This window comes from Rosa rugosa, chromosome 7 (genome assembly GCF_958449725.1).
Source record: "Rosa rugosa chromosome 7, drRosRugo1.1, whole genome shotgun sequence".
In the NCBI taxonomy this organism is placed as follows: domain Eukaryota; kingdom Viridiplantae; phylum Streptophyta; class Magnoliopsida; order Rosales; family Rosaceae; genus Rosa; species Rosa rugosa.
The window spans coordinates 5,514,265-5,537,460 of record NC_084826.1 but is presented as its reverse complement, the minus strand read 5'-3'; the positions used below and the strand labels follow the sequence as shown (position 1 = coordinate 5,537,460).

General features: G+C 38.0%; 3 protein-coding genes across 4 annotated transcripts; all 3 read right to left on the bottom strand.

Annotated features, from left to right (window-relative positions):
* Positions 1-548: 548 nt before the first annotated feature.
* On the bottom strand, positions 549-6,857 carry LOC133720306 (eukaryotic translation initiation factor 3 subunit A). Its single transcript, XM_062146565.1, has 14 exons — positions 6,765-6,857; positions 6,308-6,396; positions 5,526-6,007; positions 4,753-4,968; positions 4,276-4,644; positions 4,153-4,182; positions 3,501-3,728; positions 3,245-3,406; positions 2,587-2,808; positions 2,293-2,493; positions 2,012-2,218; positions 1,826-1,906; positions 1,363-1,564; positions 549-1,195 (listed from the first exon to the last, which is right to left on the bottom strand). Exons 2-14 carry the CDS (start codon positions 6,351-6,353, stop codon positions 795-797), a joined length of 2,847 nt encoding a protein of 948 aa, XP_062002549.1. The 5' UTR covers positions 6,354-6,396; positions 6,765-6,857; the 3' UTR covers positions 549-794.
* Positions 6,858-9,654: 2,797 nt separating this feature from the next.
* Positions 9,655-13,107, bottom strand: LOC133721997 (pre-mRNA-splicing factor 38). Its single transcript, XM_062148781.1, has 5 exons — positions 12,710-13,107; positions 12,162-12,283; positions 11,963-12,053; positions 11,513-11,710; positions 9,655-10,325 (listed from the first exon to the last, which is right to left on the bottom strand). Exons 1-5 carry the CDS (start codon positions 12,997-12,999, stop codon positions 9,863-9,865), a joined length of 1,164 nt encoding a protein of 387 aa, XP_062004765.1. The 5' UTR covers positions 13,000-13,107; the 3' UTR covers positions 9,655-9,862.
* Positions 13,108-13,555: 448 nt separating this feature from the next.
* Positions 13,556-22,093, bottom strand: LOC133723414 (topless-related protein 3-like). Of its 2 annotated transcripts, XM_062150242.1 has the most exons (27): positions 21,957-22,093; positions 21,717-21,855; positions 20,347-20,526; positions 20,133-20,246; positions 19,652-19,810; positions 18,947-19,127; positions 18,802-18,823; positions 18,533-18,657; positions 18,261-18,399; positions 18,031-18,140; positions 17,803-17,875; positions 17,656-17,729; positions 17,473-17,568; positions 17,305-17,397; positions 16,903-17,030; positions 16,503-16,752; positions 16,259-16,426; positions 16,079-16,165; positions 15,908-15,994; positions 15,519-15,680; positions 15,323-15,430; positions 15,047-15,226; positions 14,838-14,966; positions 14,632-14,727; positions 14,363-14,545; positions 14,106-14,281; positions 13,556-13,998 (listed from the first exon to the last, which is right to left on the bottom strand). In XM_062150242.1, exons 2-27 carry the CDS (start codon positions 21,794-21,796, stop codon positions 13,806-13,808), a joined length of 3,393 nt encoding a protein of 1,130 aa, XP_062006226.1. In that variant the 5' UTR covers positions 21,797-21,855; positions 21,957-22,093; the 3' UTR covers positions 13,556-13,805. The 2 variants fall into 2 exon arrangements, with proteins under 2 accessions (XP_062006226.1, XP_062006227.1); XM_062150243.1 differs by lacking the exon at positions 15,908-15,994.
* Between the last annotated feature and the right edge of the window lie 1,103 nt (positions 22,094-23,196).

Below are 23,196 nucleotides of genomic sequence, written 5' to 3'. Positions count from 1 at the left end.
AATTAAAGCCTGAAACTGACACTCAAAGGATGGTTTTCTAAATAGAATGCGCACTTCTTTAGTTCTTTTCTAAGGTTCCCAGAGACTTTTTCCCGGTGGTCTTTTTGGATCATCACTCGAGGGTAGCCAGAACGCAAAACCTGCACCGACAGTTCAAGGTGTTTTCTTTTTGTTGTAGCTGCCCAATCTCACTTGCTCCATTCCAGCCAGTCAGCTATACTCATAACACCGGAGCAAACCTAGCCACCGAGTCCATAACTACTCCAAGAGACGCCATTGAATCCGCAACACCCAGAGCAGGATGCCAATATATGTCGAATAAAGGAAAGAAACAGGAGATGGTGCAACGGCAACTAAAGGAAAGCACAATGAAGCTGTGCTCTTGCAGTCGTAGAGACCTCAGACCTGTACTTTGAGAAATAACACACAAGATTGGCCGCGTTCTCAAACAGTGACATTTATCTAGGGAGAGAAACGGGGACACAGTAAATAGAGAACAAAACCAATGACAAAAATACTTATTATCAAAAGGTTGAGGAGAAATGAAATGAATGAAGAATATGGGAAGCAACAAAACTAACTTGCAAGTCTGAAATATCAGAATTACATTGAGCATTCGATGATGAGAAGACAGTCAAATTAAAAGCATAGTAACAGCTCTACTAGGTCTTTGGGTACTTAAAAATAATGACCTTATGACTTTTTTAGTACACCCAGAACATTCCAAGCTTAATCAAAATTGCCCCAGGCTCAGGCATGCATGCAGCCAAACACCTACATGATCAGAGGTCCAATCAACGCGGTCTGGTTGAGGACCAAGTCGATTTTGAACCCGCACCAAAGGCTGGTGGTCTTTGCTCCTCACTGCGATCACTACGCCACCTATCATTTGACAGGGCTGGGCGCTCATCAGGCCTGATTCCCCTACGATCAGGTTCTGCAGCTTCTTGTCGCCGATGCCTAGGAACATACCTTCCAGGAGCGTTGGGTGCAGCAGCAGTGACAGCAATAGGAGCAGCAGGAGCAGGAACTACAGGCTCAACTGGACGAGGCTCAATGGCCGGCCTAGCAAGCATTTCTCTCTTCTGCCTTTCGGCTTTTTCCTCCAATTCCCTCTCCCTTAGCCTCTGCTTTTCAGCAATCTCATCCAATTTTGCTTTGCGTTCAGCTTCTTCTCTCCTCCTTCGCTCGGCTTCTGCATGTCCAAGAGGGAAATAAATTATGCACCTAATAAATCTATAAGCCAAGATAATGGCAAGTTATGTAACAATGTCGGAAACATGATACATAAATGTAATTTTCTTTGAATCAAGTATACATTGACTTAACAAAATTGAATTGGTAAATCTCACAAAAACATACCTTCCCGCTTGCGGGCTTCCTCTTCTTCATGCAGCTTCTTTAGCCTTTCCTCTTCAGATCTCACATAGAATATCTTCTTCCTCATTGCCTCCCTCTCCAGTTTCCTGGCCTGAATCATTCGACTGATTTGTTCTTCTCTATCTGCCCTCCGCCTTTCAAACTCTGCCTGCCTTCGATGCACAACCCTTTCCTGGAAGATAGTCTGCCAGAAAGAAAAAAAGAAAAAAAAACAACAACAACTCAGTTTCCCGGCTTTAGCACACACCATGATAACACACGTAATCAGTAAACAATTTAAGTAGCAAAACTTTTAAATCATTAATGAAAAGTGCAAAATACTTCTCTCCCAAAGGCACCAGAGCTTGCAAGTGTTTTTGCATAGCACATAATATAAAGACAAAGCTATTATTGAGTGCAACTTAGCAATCATACATGAATACTTCGGATATGACTACAAACTCACCTTATTGTTCAACATCCGCACTAGCCTATTCTTCTCCTTGACATCTCCTTCATGACGCTGTTGGCTCAGCTCAATTTCCAGCTGTTTTTAAGAAGAAATTATTGAAGAATCAAATGTTGCCATAAAATAAAATTTAGCACATAAAATAAGGGAACAGAAGAACCGAAATATTCCTAATACTGATACCTGTTGCTCACGTTCATGAAGCACCCTTTCTTCCACTAAACGTTGTTGATATGCAGCTTCAATCAGTGGAGCAGACTCTTCCCTTTTAGCTCTTTCCAAGTGATCCATTGTTTTGGAAAGTTTTGTTAATTTCTTCTCCCTTTCTTCTCTCTCCTTGATCTGTTCATGCACGGCCATGTCCAATAAAGTTTGCTTGGTCACCTTTTCCTGTATAAAAATATATCAATAAACTACCACATCTGTCTAAAACAAAACTGAACGAGAGGATATTTTTCACTCACCCCATCCAAAAGTGTCTTCTTTCCCTTCTTCTTTTTGCTTACATCTTGAAGGAGTTGCTGTGCTTCTTCAAGTTCTTTTTCCTCTATTTCCTTCAGGAGCCTTTGTTTCTTCCTTATTTCAGACTCGGTGGCAAGCCTTTTCGCCTCTGCCTCTTCAGTTATTTTCTGTTGCTTGAGCCTCCTTGACTCTTCCTCACGTTCCTTATAGTGAAAATTCAATGCGTAGTCAAGTTCCCATACTATTGCAAACTATAAAGTACAAGCTATCGACTCAAGTTAGGAGTACAGGCATACCATTTCCAGAAGTTGACGTTCCTGTTCTTCCTTCCTTTTCTCAATGATTGATTTCCTAGCAAGAAGCCTTTTATGTTCCTTATCTACAGTCTCTGCCAAAGAAGGAAGAATTTCACCTAGTCTAGATGCTTTCTTTGGAGGAGGGTAGACCATAGCCCTGGTCTTGTTCAAAGACTCAGCAAATTTAGTCAAGTGATCACGAAATCCATCTGACTCCACACCCTGAAAGAATAACAAGACAAAAGGAACCAGAACTTATATCGCAACTGAAAGACTTCAGTTTCAGACAGGAGAAGCCGAAGGAGAGAAAATGCGAAAATGATTATAACTTATGCTACGCATTTGAAAACAGCTTAAGAAGCAAAAGCACGTAATATGTATAAACACTTCTCCAGATCTTAAAAAAGAAATATAATTAAAAAAATTTAAAAAATCCTTGCCAGTTATCTATGCATTTGGGAAAAAAAAATTACCAACATGAAATCCTTAATTATCCAGGGTACATTATTTAGAATACCAGGTTCAATAAAATAGATCACTCAGCTTTTATATATCCAGAAACTAAGTCATCATATAATTAATGAAAGTTCCAGATTCAAATTGTCAACATATCTAATGAAATCATAACAAAAAAGACGATATAGCACCCTCAACTTACCAAGTTACCAAACATCATAACACCCTTCATATGGTCGACTTTCATAGCTATGAAGTTATGTTTAACAGCATCCACATATATCTTCTCTACAACAGAAAAGTCATAAAATGGGATCATCCGAGATAGATGTTCAATCTTCATCGACTGATACACCCGAGACACCTGTAATATGTACAAGGAGGAATTTAAAATCCATTCAGAATTTATGCAAACAAGAGGTATATTTCTGAATCAGTTAAGTACAAAATCAACTCACCTGCTGGAGCAACCTCAAAGTACCAAGCTTTTCAAGGGCAGGAACATATTGAGACAGTTGCACTTCAGGAACAGAAGAAGCTGAAGCCAGCTTACCCCCAAATTTTGAGATTTTAGTCAACAGTGGTTGTATCTTTACAGCAAGGTCGAGAGGTAGAAATTCATGCTCCAGGAGATGGAAAAGATCCTTTACTTCCTGGGTTGCACAGCTCAAGACACCTTTGGAGACCTGAAAACAAAAAACAAATAAGACCATACTGAAGAAACAATTAAAAAAAAAAGACAGCATTTCCAAAGAAGCACAAAATTTCAATTTGCAAGCCATTATTAGTAAATACTGGTTTTTGATAAGCATCATGACAACATTTATGTACTATCAGCCCAGAAAAACAGTCGATCATTCACACCAATACTAATAAGTGCCAAGGTTTATGGAAAATGGTATACGAATTTCAAATATCAAAAAAGGTGGCCTGAATATAATTTGATTCATAAATAGTTGATGATCAACTAACAGCACCTTAAGAAGCTTGACCCAGGGTATATTAAACCATAATACCTCCTTAAAAATGTAATAATTGTCTATGTTTATCACAGGAAAAGTGAATACAATAAACTCTAAATAAAAATAAAACAGAAATCCACAAACTTACCAGTTCTGATAGAAGAGCAGATCTTGAAAGCTGGCCATAAAGCACATTATCAGTTTGGGGAACAATTATAAGTCGAATCTAAAGAAGAAACTGAAAAAATAAAAACAAACAAGCTTGCAATACCACATCTCCTCTGTCGATTTTGGGGTCAAGATTAAAGCCAATTAGATTAGCCATCCTCAAATTGCGCTCTTTCTCATTTTCAAGTTCCAAGTGAGAGGCTGCACGTGTCTGATCATAGGGGGGAACTGAAAGTGCAGCCAAGACAACAGATGATGCTATTAACTGCAAATCCTTCTGGCTCAAGTTTTTGTTAAAGCTTTTCTGAAGCGAGAATAGCTTGAACCATGCATAAGCATGATTAAGGTGGCTAGCAGAAATCCAAAAAATTTCTGTGAGCTTGGCATAGTAAACCACCATCAACGATGGTTTAGGGGTTTTCTTAACCATGCACATCAATCCATGAATATCTTCAACAGAGCGGAATGCTTCCTACAGATAGCATAACGGCAAAAGGATTAAGAGATAGAAATGGACATATTTTGCACTTTGTCGACAAAATGAACACATAAAAAATATACTCAAAAATAATTCAGACACCTGCCACAGTTCAAGTTCAGTAGCTATCTTCAGCTGCTCAAATCTAGTATCAAGATACAGTTGCAAGCTCTCAGGTGCAGATAGGTCAGGTCGGTCTCTTTGATCTCTATACTTGTTCAGATTAGCCAGATGATTCCTGATGATTTCACATAACCTTCGAAACTCCGTAGTTCGTTTGTATTGCTTGCAGAACTGAAAGGCTCGATGTGCCGTCATCTATAATTGAAAGGTTTCAATTAAAACTGCATGCTTTTATGCAAATTACAATAATGAGCGGAATAATGCTATTCAACACAAACCAAATATGTACACTGTAATAAAAGTAGACAATTTAATCGAATATAACATATGTTATGTTATACACGGCATTACTGCAGATGGTAAAAGCATAAGCAAAAATGGCAGCATGATTCAGGGTAGTGCATGAAGTGGAAGGCCATAAAAATGGCAACATTAATATTTAAAAAATTAATCTAAACAACATCAAGGCACAAGGAAAAACTATAATCATCAAGGTGTAAGGGAAAACTAGAGCCCGTGAACAAGCCATGCAAATCCTCTCAATGGCAGTAGAACTGTAGAAGTAACAGAAACTTGGAGAACGCATAGAGATCACAAAATAATCAGAAGGCAAGGGAACCAAAGTATAAGAACCATAGAGACCCTTAAATTTAGATTTTACATACTATTTTAACTTTATGAACACAAACGGTAATGAACAACATGATCAAAACAACCAATTGGAATCTTTATCTGAACAAGAAATACAATACCGCATAAAGGGCCTCCAACTTTGAGTTGTTGCGCAAGATCTCAAGCACTGTTCTGTAGGTTTCCCACAAAAACTTGAACCAAGGAGTAACAACTTCACGATCAGACCTATCTTTTCCTTTCTCTCCACTGACATAGCTCAGCATTAGATCTTCAGGCCTCTTATCTGCTTCAAGATCATCAACATCAAGTGCTTCTTCTAATGCTTGAGCCTGGGTACGTGCCTGCTCAGCTTTCTCAGTTGACAGATGCATGAAGTGCTTGATCACCTCTTCCAAGGAACTGACATTTACTTGTTGACATATAATGCGGTACTGAATCAGACCATCCTTGGCAAATCTACCCTTACGCAAGTCAACACAAAGCTCCACATATTTAAACATAATTTTTTCAAGTGGCTTCTGCCATGCTCTATATCTCTTTGATGTAATAAGATCATGAAGCGATTGCAATGCATCTTGCTTCTGCCCAACATTGATCAACTCTGCATCCACACATCATAACCGTCAGTCCAAATACAAAAGGGCACTCATCGCCACCAAATAAACCAATACACCATATCTATCTCAACAAAAAATTAACATGTCTGTTATAACGAAAGGTCTGTTCAACAAGAACATCAAATCCTGAACCAATTTAATTCTATTACTCTTCGATAACATACTGACAAAGATAAGCACTTAATTCAACGCTTAACGCTTCCAAATAGCAATGAAAATTTCCATAACAGAACAATCAAACGAATTATATCTAGCTAACAATCCCTAAATCAACCACAGCTCACCTTCAGCTCGCTTCAAAGCATTTTCCGGCTTCGCAAAATTCGCCATGATTGCAAACTTCACCCGCCTCACGCAATGCAACAACAGTCACCTGAGCCACAAACACAAATTTAGATCTGGTGAGAATCGCAATCGCCGCGGAAATCATCTCAATTCAAACACGATACACACACTAGTTAATCAGTCAAAAACTTAAAAAGGATCCAAATCCAAACAGTTTTTTTTTTTTCAAAGAACCTATCGGAGACCGAAGATCTACGAGACCAATCGGCGTCGAAAAATCGCAGACAGACGACTCAACCGTGAAAGTTTTGATATATCGCGAAAGGAAAATTATTTTTATATTGTTGGAATTGCTGAAAGGAGCTGTGAGGACGAGAAGGTTTCCATAGGAATAGAATAGGGAGAGAGATTAGGCTCAGAGAGATAGAGGAGAGAGAGAGAGAGAGAGAGGAGTACCTGGAGTGGCCGCTCTGAGATTGCAGGGAGGAGAGCGAGAGTGAATTGAAGTTAGGGTTTTAGGTTTGTTTTCCTATCCGAGATGGTTCAGTCTTATTGGGCTCTGAATGTTGTGGCCCTAAAAGGTATGTTATAAGTGATATATGGGCTGGGCTGGACCTTTGGCGTGGGCAATACACTTCTTTGCTTTCTCGAGGCGGTTTTGGCACTAAACAAATATTTTCATCTATTTTGCTATATTTAATATTTTTATTTCTAATTTTTTGCTATTCTTTTCCTAGTCATATTATGGAGTTCTTGTTTTTTTTCTCTTTTTTTTTGGTTATTAGAGTGAATCAAACTTTTTATTAGGTTGCAAAAAAAAATAAAAAAAAATCAAACCTTTTATATAGCCTAACCTCATTCTCCATCTTTTCTAACAGCCTAAAAGCGTTACTAACTCAATAATCTTGCTCTCCATCATTTTGGTTATAAATTTATAGTTTTTAAATCTGTAATGTCTTCTCACACTGTTTTAAGTGTTAAAACTAAAATTTGAAGACAAAAGTTTTGAGGACAAACCTTGTTGGCTTATGGATGCAATCACCAATGAGTTCATTATAACTCGAATTCTTGAGATATTAATTGGTTCCCTAATGCTCTACTGTAGTTAATGATATTGTGTCAAGTTTTATGGAACTTTTATTCGTAAATTAACAAAAAAAGAAACTGATTTTGTAGATGATCACTTGTATAAAGTCATTGTTCATTACCTTTCTCCTCCATTGGCCTTGGGCTTAGTTTGGTATTGCTTCCTAGGGTGCTTTTGGAACCAAAAGTGCTTTTGGGTTTAATCCAAGGTGTTTGGTAAAATCTTAAAAAGCTGCTTTTGGTCACTCTAGCTTCTCCCAACAGCAGGTTTTCAGAAGCTACAATTTGTAGCTTTTCAACATGGCTTCTGCAGACAGAAGGTGAAAAACAAGAATTTGACATAAACCCATAGAGACTGCAAAATCATTGAAGATTGAGTAATTTGGACACAAACCCATAGAGACCGCAGGAAGAAGACGGAGGAGGACAAGCTGAGACGCCGTATCTAGCGAGCTCCGAGACCCCAATCTCAAAGCCAATCCTCACTGGTTCGACTCAAAACCCCCCATTGAACCAGACCATTTAGACTTTCAAAGCTCTCGAAGTCATCGAGAGGGACTTCCTCGCCACAGTCAAAAGCTTCACCTCTCTCTTCTCCTCCCTCTGCCTCGGCTCCCCGAAGTCTGCAATTTAATTGATCATGCATCTTCTTCTGCCTCTCTCTCTCCCTTTCTGAACAATCTGAAAATTCATCCCATTTCTATCCAGCAAATTGAGTGGGTAAGGCTTTCGTGATTTTGCACCATGCAATTTCAATATTTATTTGCACTTGGTAACTCATGAATTGAAATGGTTGCTGGGGAGTGATTAGAAAATAGAATGGTTCTGACTCCTGGGTATGTTTCTCGACCAGAAAAAGAGAAAGATGAAAAGAATGTTTAATTATGTTGATTATCACAATCTCAAAAGAGTTATGTTCATTATCTTTAAAAATTAATATTAATTATTATTTTTCTTCACAGCATTTTTGAAAAATAGTTTACCAAACACTTAACTACTTCTCCTCACAGCAATACCAAAAGCAATTCTGGCCACAGCAGAACCAAAAGCACTTCTGCTCATAGCACAGCAATGCCAAACTAAGCCTTGGACAGAAATGATTTTATTCTATTTTTCAAATTACATCAGATTAGACGAGTAGATAATGATGAATTAAGGTGGATAAGTATTGGTTAAGATTAAAATTTACCCCCCTCCACATATTTTTTGACATGATTACCAATTGTAGCAGAGACTATCAAGAACCAACTCCTTCATCCACGCACCCACGTCTCCCAAGTCCCAACTATTTCCCCATTTCTCAAACCCACTTTCTTCTTCATTCAACACCTAAAAGCTACTCTCTCGTAGGTCAACATAGGTTATTGATCTTCTTCTTCTTGCTCATATCCTTATTGCAATGGAGTCCCGCAGAACTAATCCTCCATTATCAAACTTCATTAGCGTCAGGATGAAAAAGCAGTCGAAAATACGAATCAAGCTCCCCAAGTTACTTGTCAATACCATGCAAAAGAGAGTTGATCATCATCATGAAGATCGTAACAACAAGGAAAGTGTAAGGACAGTCAGTTTTGTATTCACCAATCCATTTGCCAAGTACAAGTCACCCGAGAAGTCTTCCTCCAAATCCAATGAGGCTAGTAACCGTGGCAGCAAGCTGAGGCCCCCGAAACTCCGTCTACCTCTGTTGGGTTTCCTCACCAGGAAGAAAAGCTTAAAGAAGTTGATGAGGAGAGAAACCGACACTACTGGAGTTCAAGGCGTTGGGAAACAAGAAAGTTCAGGCCATTTGATTCGGGTTCTACCGAAACCTATGTTGACCAATTGCAGAAAGCTGAGAATGGCAATGTCGTACATGAGAGCAAGGAAGATGAAAAGTATGGAGAAGTTGGAGGAAGATTCAAAGCAAGAAGATAGCAGTAGCGAGTATGAACTATGCAAGAAGAGGATTCTAATGGGAGGCAAGTGCAAGTCGGGTACCTTTCACTACGATCAAAATGGGATTTTGTTAGGTGGTGTCCTTCCATGATATGGCATGTGGTTCCAATCATGATTTTATTTTCTTTCAGTAGATGCCTTGTAAACATTTGTTTGCAGTGTAAAGTTGCGTGCTTTCTGTTGTTTCAGTGCATTTTCCTTTAATAAGAGATTGAATTTACTTAGAAAAGTCTCGGCAGAAAAGTCTTGAGGGATAATTGCAAACAAAAACGCTCAACCACAACATGAAAGTAAAATCTAACTATTGTACTACCATGGTGAGTAAAGCACATGAAAGATGGGGTAACCCTATGGAATACATTGAATATCATAGACAAGCATGCATAATCGTCAAGTTATATCAATGAAGCTTGTGTACCGCTTATAAAGATGTACATCAGATACTCAAAAACACTAAAGCTATAGAAAGCCACAAATCCGAAGACAGCTCAAATGCATGCATTTTAATATGAACCAGTCAATCAGCACTATCAGACATTAAGGGGCTTCAAACCAAGAGATGCTCGGAGCCTATTGGCTTCAGCAATCTCAGGATCAGGATGGTCTGTACCATCAGCCTTCTTCTCCTTCTTCTCTTTCTTCTTCCTCGGCTCCTCACGAGTGCTATCATCAGGCCCATCTCGCCTCCTAGGACTGATGCTGCGGGCATGTCTCTTGCGGTGATCCCCACCCTCACGATCCTTGTGCTCCCTACTCCTACTTCGGCTCCTTGAATGGCTCCTCCTCCTACCACGATCCCTATCCCGCCTCTCACGCTCCCTACCATCCCACTCCCTATCCCGATCCCTATCACGGCCATAATCCTTTTCATCTCTCAGTCTATATCGGTCCCGGTCCCTATCCCTGTCTCTGTTCCTATCTCTTTCTCTCCCACGTCCACGTTCTCTCTCGTAGTCTCTATCCCTATCATATTCTCTGTCATAATCACGATCTCTGTAAAAGGGGGAAAGAAAACAATGTCAATTTAATGATGACAGATACTCTTCCATTAACAACTATATAGTAGAACTCCATATTTACAAATGAAAGCATGGCAAAAAAATAACATAGAACCACAGAAACAGAGTAAGTAAACACCTTCACAGATTTACTTTGAAAGAACTTGTGATTTTAGATATACATAGATCACACTCCATACTTGAAACTTGAAAGTAAGTAAAAGATAGAGAAACGGTAGCTCAAACAAGTCATATAAAACATAAAATAAAGAGCCACAACAGACTGGAAAGTACACATCAGGGAAAACTGTATGATCCATCATACTTCTCAACTGCACACTGCCAGTGCAGAGAAACCTGGCAGGATCAAGGATATCAATATAGGAAGCCATTATATGTCACCAATGGCTTCAAATGCCACGGTAGAAACTTCAATGACATATGAATGTACTAGGTTGAATTCATATTAATAACATATGAATTTGTTAGGCAACAGCTTCCACTTTGCACACAACTAAAAGATTGGTTCACCCAAGACACAGAAACTCAAAGCAAGTCAGTTCGTTCAACCAGAGACTCATTTACAGAAGAAAAAAGACAGTTTAGTACTGAAGACACTTGCTGTTTGGCACTTTTCTTATGCTTCAACCAGAGACACATTTACAGAAGAAAAAAGACAGTTTAGTACTGAAGACACTTGCTGTTTCACACTTTTCTTATGCTTCATACTATTACCACTTAGCGTACTGGGGTGGATGCCTTATTTTCAATATAATTTAGTAACCGCTAACTTCTACCACCTGAAAATCCCTGAACATATCCCCATTCACTCACAGAACCCAACCAACCTAACTGAGACTTACAAACATACTCAAAGGTATCAACCGACCCTTCATCCAAACCGGGACAAAGCTGCAGACAGAGAATTCTAAGTACCAAAACAATGCAAACAAGTAAAAACCCTCTTAAAGCAAAGTAGTTATTCTCAGTGAAGCATCAGAATTCATGCAGTATATAGTTATACTGTACCTACTGCGTCAAAATTACTAACAGTAATTACTAAATAGGAAGTTTAGACCAAGGACCATAAAATTAAAAAATGTATAAATAAATAAATAAAAGCATTAGTACCATGTTTAAAAAAAAAAAAACAAATCAAAAACCACAAAGAAGCAAAGGTACCTGTATCGGTCCCTGTCACGTCTTCTATCCCTGTCTCTTTCCCTTTCAGGACTTCGGCCACGGTAATACTCCTTATCATGGACTTCATCATCCAATCCATTAAGCTGATCATTCTCCTCTTTCTCTTCCTCCTCCTCAAAGTCCTCCTCCAAAGCACTTTTTCTAGGTTCCAACAAATCAAGTGATTCAAGAGTCCATCTACATGAATACAGAGAAAGGAATTACACACACAAACTTCAAAATTGTATAAGCACAATAGATCCTCTTAGAGACCTAGGATAGGAGTATGAAGGTAGCATAAAACATAAGTAGAAAGGACCAGATGCAATTAGAACATATAGATAGGTGGAATCTGTACAGTTCAAAAAAACAAACAAACAAACAAACAAACAATCAAACAAATCACAATAATAAAATGATATAGAATAACTCATTCCAACAGATTATTACCTTTTCTTGATTCGTGGCATGGCAATGTCGCATGAGTAGTCCTTTGTCAGAAGTTCATCAATAAGCTCATCCACATGAGTCAATGAGAAACCTGAGACAATGAAAACCAAACTTGAGTTAGCCTGCACGTAAACTGACCAATGGCAAAGAACATTTATATAGCAGTTACGAAATAGTAATCAGGGTGATCATAACTTACGTCCATCAGCCAATTTACTTCTCAACTTCCGATAGTCATTGTACAGAGGCTCTAGGTACTGGTAGACATCAGTATCGCTGCCTGTGATACGCAAGTAAAATGCACCAAGCACCCGAACATATCTGAAGCCCAAGTAAAAAGTGTTGAATCACATTGAAGCAAACTGTAACAGAGAATGCTAGATGGAAACACGAAATGTAAAAACAAACAGATATTCAGCGCTCAGAATCATCCAGGCTACTTCAAAGAGGTCAGAACACTACAAAAACAACTAGAGCAACCCAATCTATTAAGACCTTCCTAAACAAAAATTACACCAGATATATTCACATCCCAAATTCTCTAATTTCAACTTGTTTTTCTGTAATAATGTACTTATAGCATTGAACTTCACCAATACAAGATAACTATAGACTATTACTCTTTACAAAAATCAAAATTTCAATTTCTTTCCGGTAGCTCTATTTCAACCTAATGCAACCAAATTGGCAAACCAGTAAATACACAAATTTGCAATATTAACCAATAAATTAGACATAAAAACTCACTTGTAGTCGTCGTTCTTAATGAACTCGATGACGATTTCCTTCTCGGGTTGGATCTGAAGCATCTTCATGACGAGGCACATGAACGGCGTGGGCTTCCGGTTACCTCCAAAGGTCCCGCCGATGTGGTCGAGCTCCATGGCCTTGTCCACCAGCGTCTCCGCCGTCAATCCGAAGCACTGCTCCTTCCAATAGGTGTTGTTGTATATCTTCGTCCGTACGATCTTCTCGATCAGGTTCTGGGGGTTCGTGCCCCTTATGTTCTTCGCCGAGGGGTCCGTGCGGTTCGCCATTGCAGCGAGAACAAGGAAATTGAAAGCAAAAGCTTAGGGATTTGAGTGCAGAGAGAAAGAGGGACAAAATAAACCCTAACCCTAGAAGAGGGATGAGATTTAAATGTTGAAATAGGATTTTAGCCTATATTTTGGTTAGTCCTTCGCCAAAACGAAATTGGAATCGGTTAAACGGCGTCGTATCATCACATTTTATTTTATTTTATTTTTTCTAATTTTTTATTTTAATTCCTATAGTTCGCAAGACATCTTATATATATTTGTTCTGAAATATCGAAATATCGGGACGGGGCATTCATATTCATTTATGATTTATATAAACTTCTATTTCGAGCACACATGATGAAACCATAGATAGTCAAGTAAAATCTTCGTGGATCACTTTCGTTCAAGTACACAAAACACTCCTGCACCTATAAACACAACCGGATACTAGGACCTCTAGTACAGTAGTTCCGATTGTAATTTTTCTTTTTGGTTTCTATTATAGTATCGGAACTCTCTTTTTGGGCTTTACTTGGTGTAGCAGAATTAACCCATGTGTTCTAGGAAAGCGTATATGAATGAGATTAGGGAAATCAGATACCAAACGCAAAATGTCTCAAAATACAGAAATCTTTCCAAGGAACACAACATGAATACACTGAACATCAGGATACAGGACACTGTTAACTTATTATGAGCTGAGACTGTTAACTACTCTTTTGGCCTGAATTTTTATTTCTTATGGCCTGAATTATTTGTTGGCTTTGGCTTGACAATGAAGTAAAGCTGAAGGACTTCTGCGACAAAGTTGAAGGTTCCGCTCATACTTGTACTTGTCTGGAGGAGTGGTTGTTGTTGGCACTTGATGAAGCTTCATCATCAGGAGGTGGGGAGGACCCCCAGTCACCAAATAATGGCTCAATGACCTTAACAGTACCATCAGACAACCCAACAGCAAACTGGTTTTGTACATGGGGATTTCCTGCAATGACAAGAGGATACAATTCATCGGTCCTGCAATATAGTACACCAAAAGATTAGTTTAAAACAACAGGATTAACAAGAATATGATCATGGCTGCACAGCACAAAGTACATTCTGGATGTTATCGTAAATCTTACCTCTTCAAGACTGCTTCCGGTAAGTATGCTGATGGAGCAATACGACATCTCAGTCTTAGGCTACTGGCATCAAATACTCCGATGTTACCATCACTGAAGGCGGTATAAACCAGTCGACTGTCAAAGGAGTATGCTGCATGACGTATGGGAGCAGAAAGCATACCGTGTGGAAGCCACTGAAATAGAAGAACAAAATCAAGGTGAGCAGATAGGTAACCCGACATTGTTTACATAAAACACCCAATTAAATTTTCTACCTGCCGGAGGAGCTTCATCTTTGAGGCATCATAAACTGCCAGTTGTGTTTCATGAAACACCAGTAAGCGGACTTGGTTGCAGTGGAACTGCAATTGAGTGGCACCCTCAGGTGTCTTTTCAGAACCTAAACATAAGGCAACAGATTGTTTCTTCTCCCATTGATCAATGCTCCACACACATATCTGCACATTATAGTTAGATGGTTATCATGTGATCTTGTTTTTACTTTTTCTTAATCAACAGCTAGAGAAACAAGATTTCGACTTACTTGACCATCGGCACTAGCTGAAACGAGTATACCAAGAAAGAACGAGAAAACTAAACCAGTTATCCGCTTCTTGTGAAACTTCAAGATTGCTCTTACCTAAAATTTACAGATAAATCATGCAAGTTATATTAGTGATGCGACATATGTTATACAAATACGTGAAGAAGTTAAGAATAGACTAGGAAAAGGAAAGAGAGATGGATTACCTCATTAAGTCTACAAAAGAAAATCTGTATGGTGCAATCTTGCATTCCAATGGCCATGATATTATTATCCCGAGGATTGAATGCAATTTCAGTTGGTGCAGGGGGAAGTTCCCCGAAAGTTATCATTACCTACAACTCAAAGAAATTCAAGGCCAGCCCAAAAAAAAAGAAGGATCTCAGTTTTAGAAAATAAAATTCATGTACTTTACCGCCAAATTATAAATGTCGAATAATCTGATCCTTCCACCATAAGCTGACATTACATACGCGTCATTCTTTGAGAGCGCTATGCAGGGAACCGCCTCTTCAAGGTTGACACCTGAGACATCATTGGCCATAACAGGACCATTGTCCCCTTTCACCAGCTGCGGAACAACACTGGCGCTGGCCTGTAAACAACCACCAACTTCAGAAGATCCATTCACAAAGCTAACTTAACACTGGACAAGGGGAAATAATTGAACTTTCTCTTGGCTAGGTATTACCTTTGAAATTCGACCTCTAGTACGGGGCCACCTCCACAGCCTCTGTACACCATTTGACCCGAGTGCCAAGATGGCAGTACCGTTACTTGTATATAGGAGTCGAACAACCTAAATTTGAATGCAACGGTTTATGCATTTCATGGCAGATAGATGATACAATAGAATGTGACAATCATGAGCTACGTTAATAACATACCTTGCAGGAATTATCTGTTTCAGGCATAACACCTAAACGACACCTTACAGGATCCCGAATGTCAGTCAACTGCCAAGGTTTGGATTTATTGATTACCTCCTCCACAGTTTTCCGTTTCTTGGAACTTCTACTCTTGGTATTAGCTCCATTATTAGCTCCATTCTTGAAAGAGAGAGCCAAAATAATGAAATCAATGCTATGCCAGCAAAAAGAATTAATTATTTATCTCATAAGAAGAACAAACCCTCAACAATACGATGATATCATATCAAACATATACTTCACAATATGTTTCATGAATGCATATGACCATAATCGATGCTGAATGAAAAGCAAATGTTCCTAGAGGCTAATTTCCCTTCTATATATACCAAGCAAGGTGTTTGGACCTGATGATTTTGAGGCAAACACAAGGCTACTCCCCTCTTGTGAGGATAAGAAGCGCCTCTATATACCCTGAAAAGAATTTCAGTTGCCTATACACAAAATGTACATTCTTAGGCAAACAATAGTATCACCCCCTTTATTATCAGAACACTAAGAGAATTGCAAAAATTAACCTGAGATGTTGTAGACCTAGCAGGAGAGCCCCTGTCAGATTTCCTATTGGCCTCACTGACATTTGCAACCAAAGATGAGCCAGATGCCTGTTTAGACAAAAACAAAAAAGGTCCATAAAGATGTAAGGATGAAATAGAGTTGATAATAAGAAAACAAAGTGCCAAGTAAATCACTGGAACCTTGTTTGCAGTGGATTCAGTAGGATCTTTCGACCTGTCACGATAAGTTGCAGTGACTCCATGAACTCTCAGGCGTCCGATTCCATTTGCAAGTATCATGAATCCCTCATGTGCCGTTGTGACAGCAAGAAGACTACCTTCCTTGTTGAATCTCAAGCGAGGACGACTCTGAAACATATAAAATGATAGTATCAGCATCAGCCAGAGTTTCAGAATTTAGCTAGAAATTTTAACAAAATACTACCGGCAGTTCACCCTGGGCGTCCGTGCTAGTCAGGATATCATCATGGTCCATATCCCAATACTTGATCTGGCTATCTTCACCCACAGCCAAAAAATGCTTTTTCGTTATGTCAAAATGCACAACCCCTTCAGATTTCTTACCGAACCCAGAATAAATTCTCTTTTTTGCTCCTTCTTTAATTATTCCTTCATTTTCGCTCCATTGAACTAGAAAAGTGTCTCCCTCTTTATTTGTTCCACAAGAGAACATTCTGAAAATGACAATAACACTATGATGAAATGACAAGACATTTCAGCTATGATGAAATAAATCATGCACTGTCCTAAGTGATAGCAGAACAAGAAATAACATTTTGTTAAATTCTCAATTTGTATAGGTCCATCTTTGAAATGTTTCATACCGGTTACCATCCGGACTGAAAAGCAATGTAGTACACCAGTTGCCAGGAGCATCACAGCCAGATCTAGGACCCCCATTGTCGTACATCCAGGTCTTTATCTTCCCATCAGTAGAAGTTGAATATATGTACTGAAAATCAAAAGTACACAGTTAACAGCACGTGCTGATGAAGAAATGTAGATGACAAGGTAGCAGGGCAGTGGAGTTGAGCATTCAAAATGTTTAAGACCCCTTAACCATTAAATGTAAGCACTTAAAACTTGTTCGTAAAGAAAAAGGTAAAAAAGAATGCTATATTAATAATTCCAATACAGTTGCTTCTAAATTCTCGAAATGAAGTAAACAAGAAAAAACAAAAATAGTGATCAAAAACACAAATTCTTTATCATTTTCCAAAACATACCTGAACGTCCTTGTTATGATAAGGACACACTGAATAGACCGGTGCTTCATGACCATCAAAGTTATATAAGTTTCGTCCTGCTATATCCCATACCTGTTTTACCTCATTTAGTCAATTGGGAAATTTTGTAATGTAAATCGAGTCTTGTGATGAGAACTCCAAATCTACCTTTATTAGCTTGTCATCTCCACATGTGATAACACACAGTTCGTTGTTTCGATAATCAAAAGCCAAGTCATTCACACCACCATCATGGGCGTCAACCTGCAACCAAAAAGAGATGCAAGTCGAGCAGCAGTTACAAAATTAGCCATCTTGGTCAATCTGAAAAACTACCGTGATAACATGTACCTCCAAATACCGGCATAGATCACTAATTCCAGAAAAAGCATACAAGTGAATCAAATTTTTAGTAAATGCAACTCCTGCAGCAAGAAAAACAATGAGATATACACACAAGATGTTGAGGAATACTTTCAATATCAGAACTGTACATACCAAAAAAGTTCCCATCTGGACTCCATGTAACACGGCTCACAGATATATATGTGTCTTCATTGGCAAGTGTGCTCTGTATAAAAACGTAAACCATAAGATAATTTTCCACTTCAAATCCCTACACATCATACTCTAACTATCTTGCAAGACCCAGAAGTGCTTCCCTGACACAGCATTGTATTAGCACTGAAATAAATAGCCAAATCTTAACAAGTAACTAAAAAAGACCTGAAGTTCTGATGAACGTGCTGCCGTATTCCATATTCTGAATGGCTGCGAAGCCACCCTCTGCCGAGTTCCAAGTTCCCAAAGACTAATTTCACCATTGCTAGCACCAACTGCTCAGCAAGCAAGAAAGTCAATAAAAGATGATGGGGACTGCCCAGGGGAGAGTCTACCTAATTAAAAGGACTGTAGTAACAAAATTACAGAAAATTTAAGAATGAAAACCATCACACCTAGGAGCAATGCATGGTGATGAGGATGAAAATCCATGCTTGTGACTGTAGATCCTTGACGCATGCTATAAGCCACATTTCTCGGTAGGTTCTCCACCAACCAGGAAGTTTGAAGCAGTCTAGAAGTTTGAAAGGTACCCTATTAAGTAAAGCAGGACAAGAATACCAACATTAGTACTAATTGAAAAATGAACACTATTATCATACTTTGGTTGAATAAATCAACAGAAAATATTCTAAACCGGCAGCTTTCAGAATATTGTCTACATTACCTCCAAGTTCGATCGAACATGTTGCAGTTCTTTCGCCATCCGGTCAATAGCAGTAAAACCAGTACTAGAAGGATCAACCCCACCAGAAGTTTCCAGAGCTGTTCTTGGCTGCTTTAGGCTTGGAACTGCTAAATCAAAAAATAGAATCTTACGTACACTATGACATTGCAAATATAATTTCATCACTCAAGAAGCAAAAAAGAAAAAAGTCTTTAAAAGACTGAAAGAAAAACAATTTGATAACAATGCCACTCAATTGAAGTTATTACCTTCTCCAGGGGCCTGATACGGCTATACACAGTAAAAGATTAATCAACACATTTGTCAGTCAACATTTAGAAATTTATATCCTTACAGTATGGGAAAAATAAATAAAAAGAACTATCAAAGCTTCAAATATGTATAGTAACATACAACAATAGCTCCTTCCATTGAGGGAAAAGGAGCAGGAAATTCAATTGCAGCAAATGGCTGATTGACATTTGCTGGAGCAAGAGGACCAGTTAGAGGTGGTGGACAGTAATGATCTATGAACAGAGTTTTTATTTCTGGATTCGGAACTGGGTCCTTGCATTGCTGGTGCTGCCAGTTAAGACTACATAGAAGTATCAAATGGCTTAGTACAGTAACCTCAACCGATATCAACTTATAATAAGAAAATGTTTAAGCAATTCCACTAGACCTTCCTAAGCTTAGCAGGACTACGTACTTGTGATACAAAAGAATAAAGGGCAAAGCCTCTACTTTTAAATTTTCTAATATCATATCATTCACTGAAGAAAATGAAAGAGGAAAAAATAGAATCTAACATATATCAAACTAGAAACATTGTGTGATTAAACTAAAGGCTCTAAAGCAATCAGATAAGGTATAATGGATAAATAAGGAAAAGATAAGACTTTGATCTGAAACTGAAGCACAAGCAGGGATTTGAGGCAAAATTCTCAGTTGAAGAAAATGACGAAAGAGTCATCAGCAGTGAACTGCTCATTAATTATCATCAGAGCAGAAAATGTACAAAAGTGACCTATACATGAAATCCAATGAGATGAGAAAAAGAAAAAAGAAAAAAAAAAAAAAAAACTCATCTTCATTCATCCAAAAGAATATCAACCTTACCTCTGATTAATGAGAGTCCGCAGTCTGGCTGACCTCACAGAAGGAAAATAAAGCTTATCCTTCAATAGAGGGTTTGCTTTTATGAGCTTTTTGAGCTCTACCACCATTCTATGACGAGCTGATCTGGTGTCGCCGTACTGAGTGAGATGTGCATTTTCCCTGGAAATTCCCAATAAGAGATTAATTACATATATTTTACATGTATGGGGGTTCTAAGGTTTTGTTGAAAATCAGGCAATGCCTCGAATCAGGATTTTACCTTGGTACCTAATTCAGTTTTGTTCCTGATCAATTACAACATTTCCCTAAATGTATTGAATGAATGTTCCAATTTGGAGCATACACAATCAAACATCTACTATAAAATATGCTCCAATTTGTTTCAACTTTTCCTCATCATTTAACTAGATCATAGAAGGAAACCATGTATCAAAGCAAATCATTCTACCAGATCAGTAACTTTTAACATGCAAAGAATTACCGAAAGTTTCGGAGGGTTAAAAGCTGTGTGATCTCCTTGTAAAGTTCTTGATTATAAGGAGCAAACTTCTGGAGATCATTGACTAAGATGTCAATGGCCCCAACCTTCTCGTTCCTATAATCCATCAAACAAAACAGACACAAATATAAGAGATTACACTCTTCACCAAAAAAAGAAGAAGATAAAATAGCTCTAACTACAGTAGACTTATTACCGATCGAGGGCTTCCAGATATTTCTGCTTTGATATTTCAAACATTATTTTCAGTGAAAATCGATTGTCATTGAATTTCGTAAATCCTGATAAATACTTTTCAACTTCTTCCCATTCTCCAGTCCAAATCTTCTCCTCAAAGTACTTCATGTTGAAAAAGAACCCTGATTCCTGCTCAAGCCTACAATACAAAAGATCCCAAGTTTGTAACAAATGATGATTAAGTTCAAAGCCAATCAATTCAAACAGAACAATTTTGAGAATAATAAAGAAATCAAATGTTGAAGTAAGATTTAATTAAAAAAGTCAACTGCACACATATTAATTATATCAGAGAATTTGTTTAGCAAGAAATAAGAACCGTCTCTTCAGTCTTTGTATCTTCATTAAATTCAAATTAAAACAGAACTCTGGTGTTGGTCACCCTTATTAATCCAACTTAGATGAACTTTTCATTCATTGTTGTTTGTCACATACTTGTTGTAGAGCTTCATTTTATGTTATTTTTTTCCCTTTGGTCTCTTTTATTGCAACATGGTAATCGTTCAATTGAAACAGAGAGAGGAAGATAGAACATAATTGCATATGTTAAAAAAAACTCGAAATCCTTGATATTATACGAAAGTAACCCTCCATTGGAGGCTTTCGGTATCCGGCCTCTCTAGAAAAAAGAAAAAAAATTAATCTTGGATTCGGAAGTAAATAACATAAATGAACTCCGCTCATAGATACTAGGGTCCACTTAATTTTGTACTAAACTTTGATGCATGTCACATTTCAGTACCAAAACTCTAATTTGTCCACATTTAATACGCAAAATTAAATATGCGTCCAGAATATTCTTTCGTTAGATATTGTACATGTCACATTTTCATGAAAAATTTAACCTTTTTCGGATATAATGAGTCATTTTAGACATCAATTTGAACAATTTAGAGTTTCGATACCAAATTAAGATACATGTCAAAGCTTTCGTGCCAAAATCAATTTTTTTTTCACCATCTAAACCAATGATCTATATATGAACCTCAAACAATCACAAAAGATCCCTTTTGAGCAGAGTTCACCATTTCTATTAGCTGAAGATACCTCACTGGTTAGAAAAAAGCTAGATCCAAACAATCACCACCCAAAAACAAGACACAGACCACTTTCACTACAAAAAAAATTTGAGACGCCTTTTATCTTTTTGGCCATGCAAGGACATAGATCACTAGAAGTTCAAATCTCATTATCATCATAAAACACAAAAAAACACAACACCAAAACCACCTTTCAGACATGCATATATATGAGATTGATCCATCATAAAATCTCAAATGATCATATGTATGATTATGAAAACAGATAGAACAGGGTAGCTAAGCTCACTTATGCATGGCCCCTCTGAACTTCTCCTCGTCAAGGAATTGGAGGACCAGTAACACCAATTCCCTGCACAAATTCGACATCTTTCCGCTCTCAATTCTCGATTTCAGATCCCAAAAATCTCTTCTCCTATCTTAATCTCCTGCACAACAAAAAAAGAAGAAGAAGAAGCTTTACATTAACAAAAGAAACAAAAATCACAGTAGACACACAAACAAACTCAAAACCAGAGCTCAGAGAAACCTTATGAACCCCGAATGGTGGATGATTCTGAGGATTATGTTCCTCAGGCTGCGAGGACTTCTACGGCTTTGCAGAGCATCAGAGCACAGAAAGCGAGAGAGAGAGAGAGAGAGAGGAGACACTGAAATGTATCACTATCTGCGAGGCTTTGTGTCACAAGGGGGTCTCATTTCGCTTTTATAGAGACACATCCTGATAAGTCCAGCTGCTTATTTGATAAGTAGGGCTAGTTATAAGCTCGACATATTACTACGGATTTCAAACCCATATCAAATCTAGCGAACCTTAGAAACACAGGTCCAGTGAAGTAACCGCACCTTTCCTTTTGTGCCGTCGCTATCCGCATGAATTCATTTCCGGGAAATCGGTAAAGAGAAAAATCTATCCAAAATCCAGTGTTTTAGGGAATATATTAAACAGTATTAAACAGCCACATTTTTTTTTTTTTTTTGTTATTCAGGTCAAGGAGTAGGGATTTGAACTCGAGGTGTAACACTTTTGCTCGTAACGAGTGGAGTAACAAAGTCCAACAACAATAACGACGAGTTCAAATGAACTACTTATTTCGCCAATGTTTTGAGATGTGTTAGTGTGTTGCTGATTCCGGACTTGTGGTCAAATTGATAAGATAATTTTGCTTGCTTGCATCTCACGTGACGTGCCTTTCAAGTCAGAATCTATACTCAATTACAAAACTTGGGATCGTAAATTGGAAATTTTTTAGAATTACTATTTCTATTGTTCAAGTATGATGAGTAACTAACACTGTCTTGACAACACACGAGTCTAGTAGACATACAGAATCATCGATTCATTAAAGTCATTCAATTGGAAGAAACTAATTGCACCTCGATTTGCAAGCTAACTCATACTCACTTAACATTTGACATATATCGGTTTTTTTGTTTTTGTTTTGACTTGACCATAATTGAACGAACAGCAACCCAATGTCTGATATTGGATACGCTAAGTTTTTCGGTACCTAAACTTAGAAAATATAAGGTAAAGTTTTTTTACTTTTACACTAACCATTCTCCACACATGTTCTGCATGTGCAAGTATTTTTTATTTTATTTTTTCAGAAATAAAAAAGAAAACTGCCATTACAGAGAAAAGATAATGGGAGTAAAAAGTGGGTTGTGGGTTTTTTTCTATAATAAAAGTATATTTTGTAAATGTCATAATTGTCCTTGTAATTTAATTAAGTCTCAAAGTTTTTTAATCTTCTAAGGTCATTTCT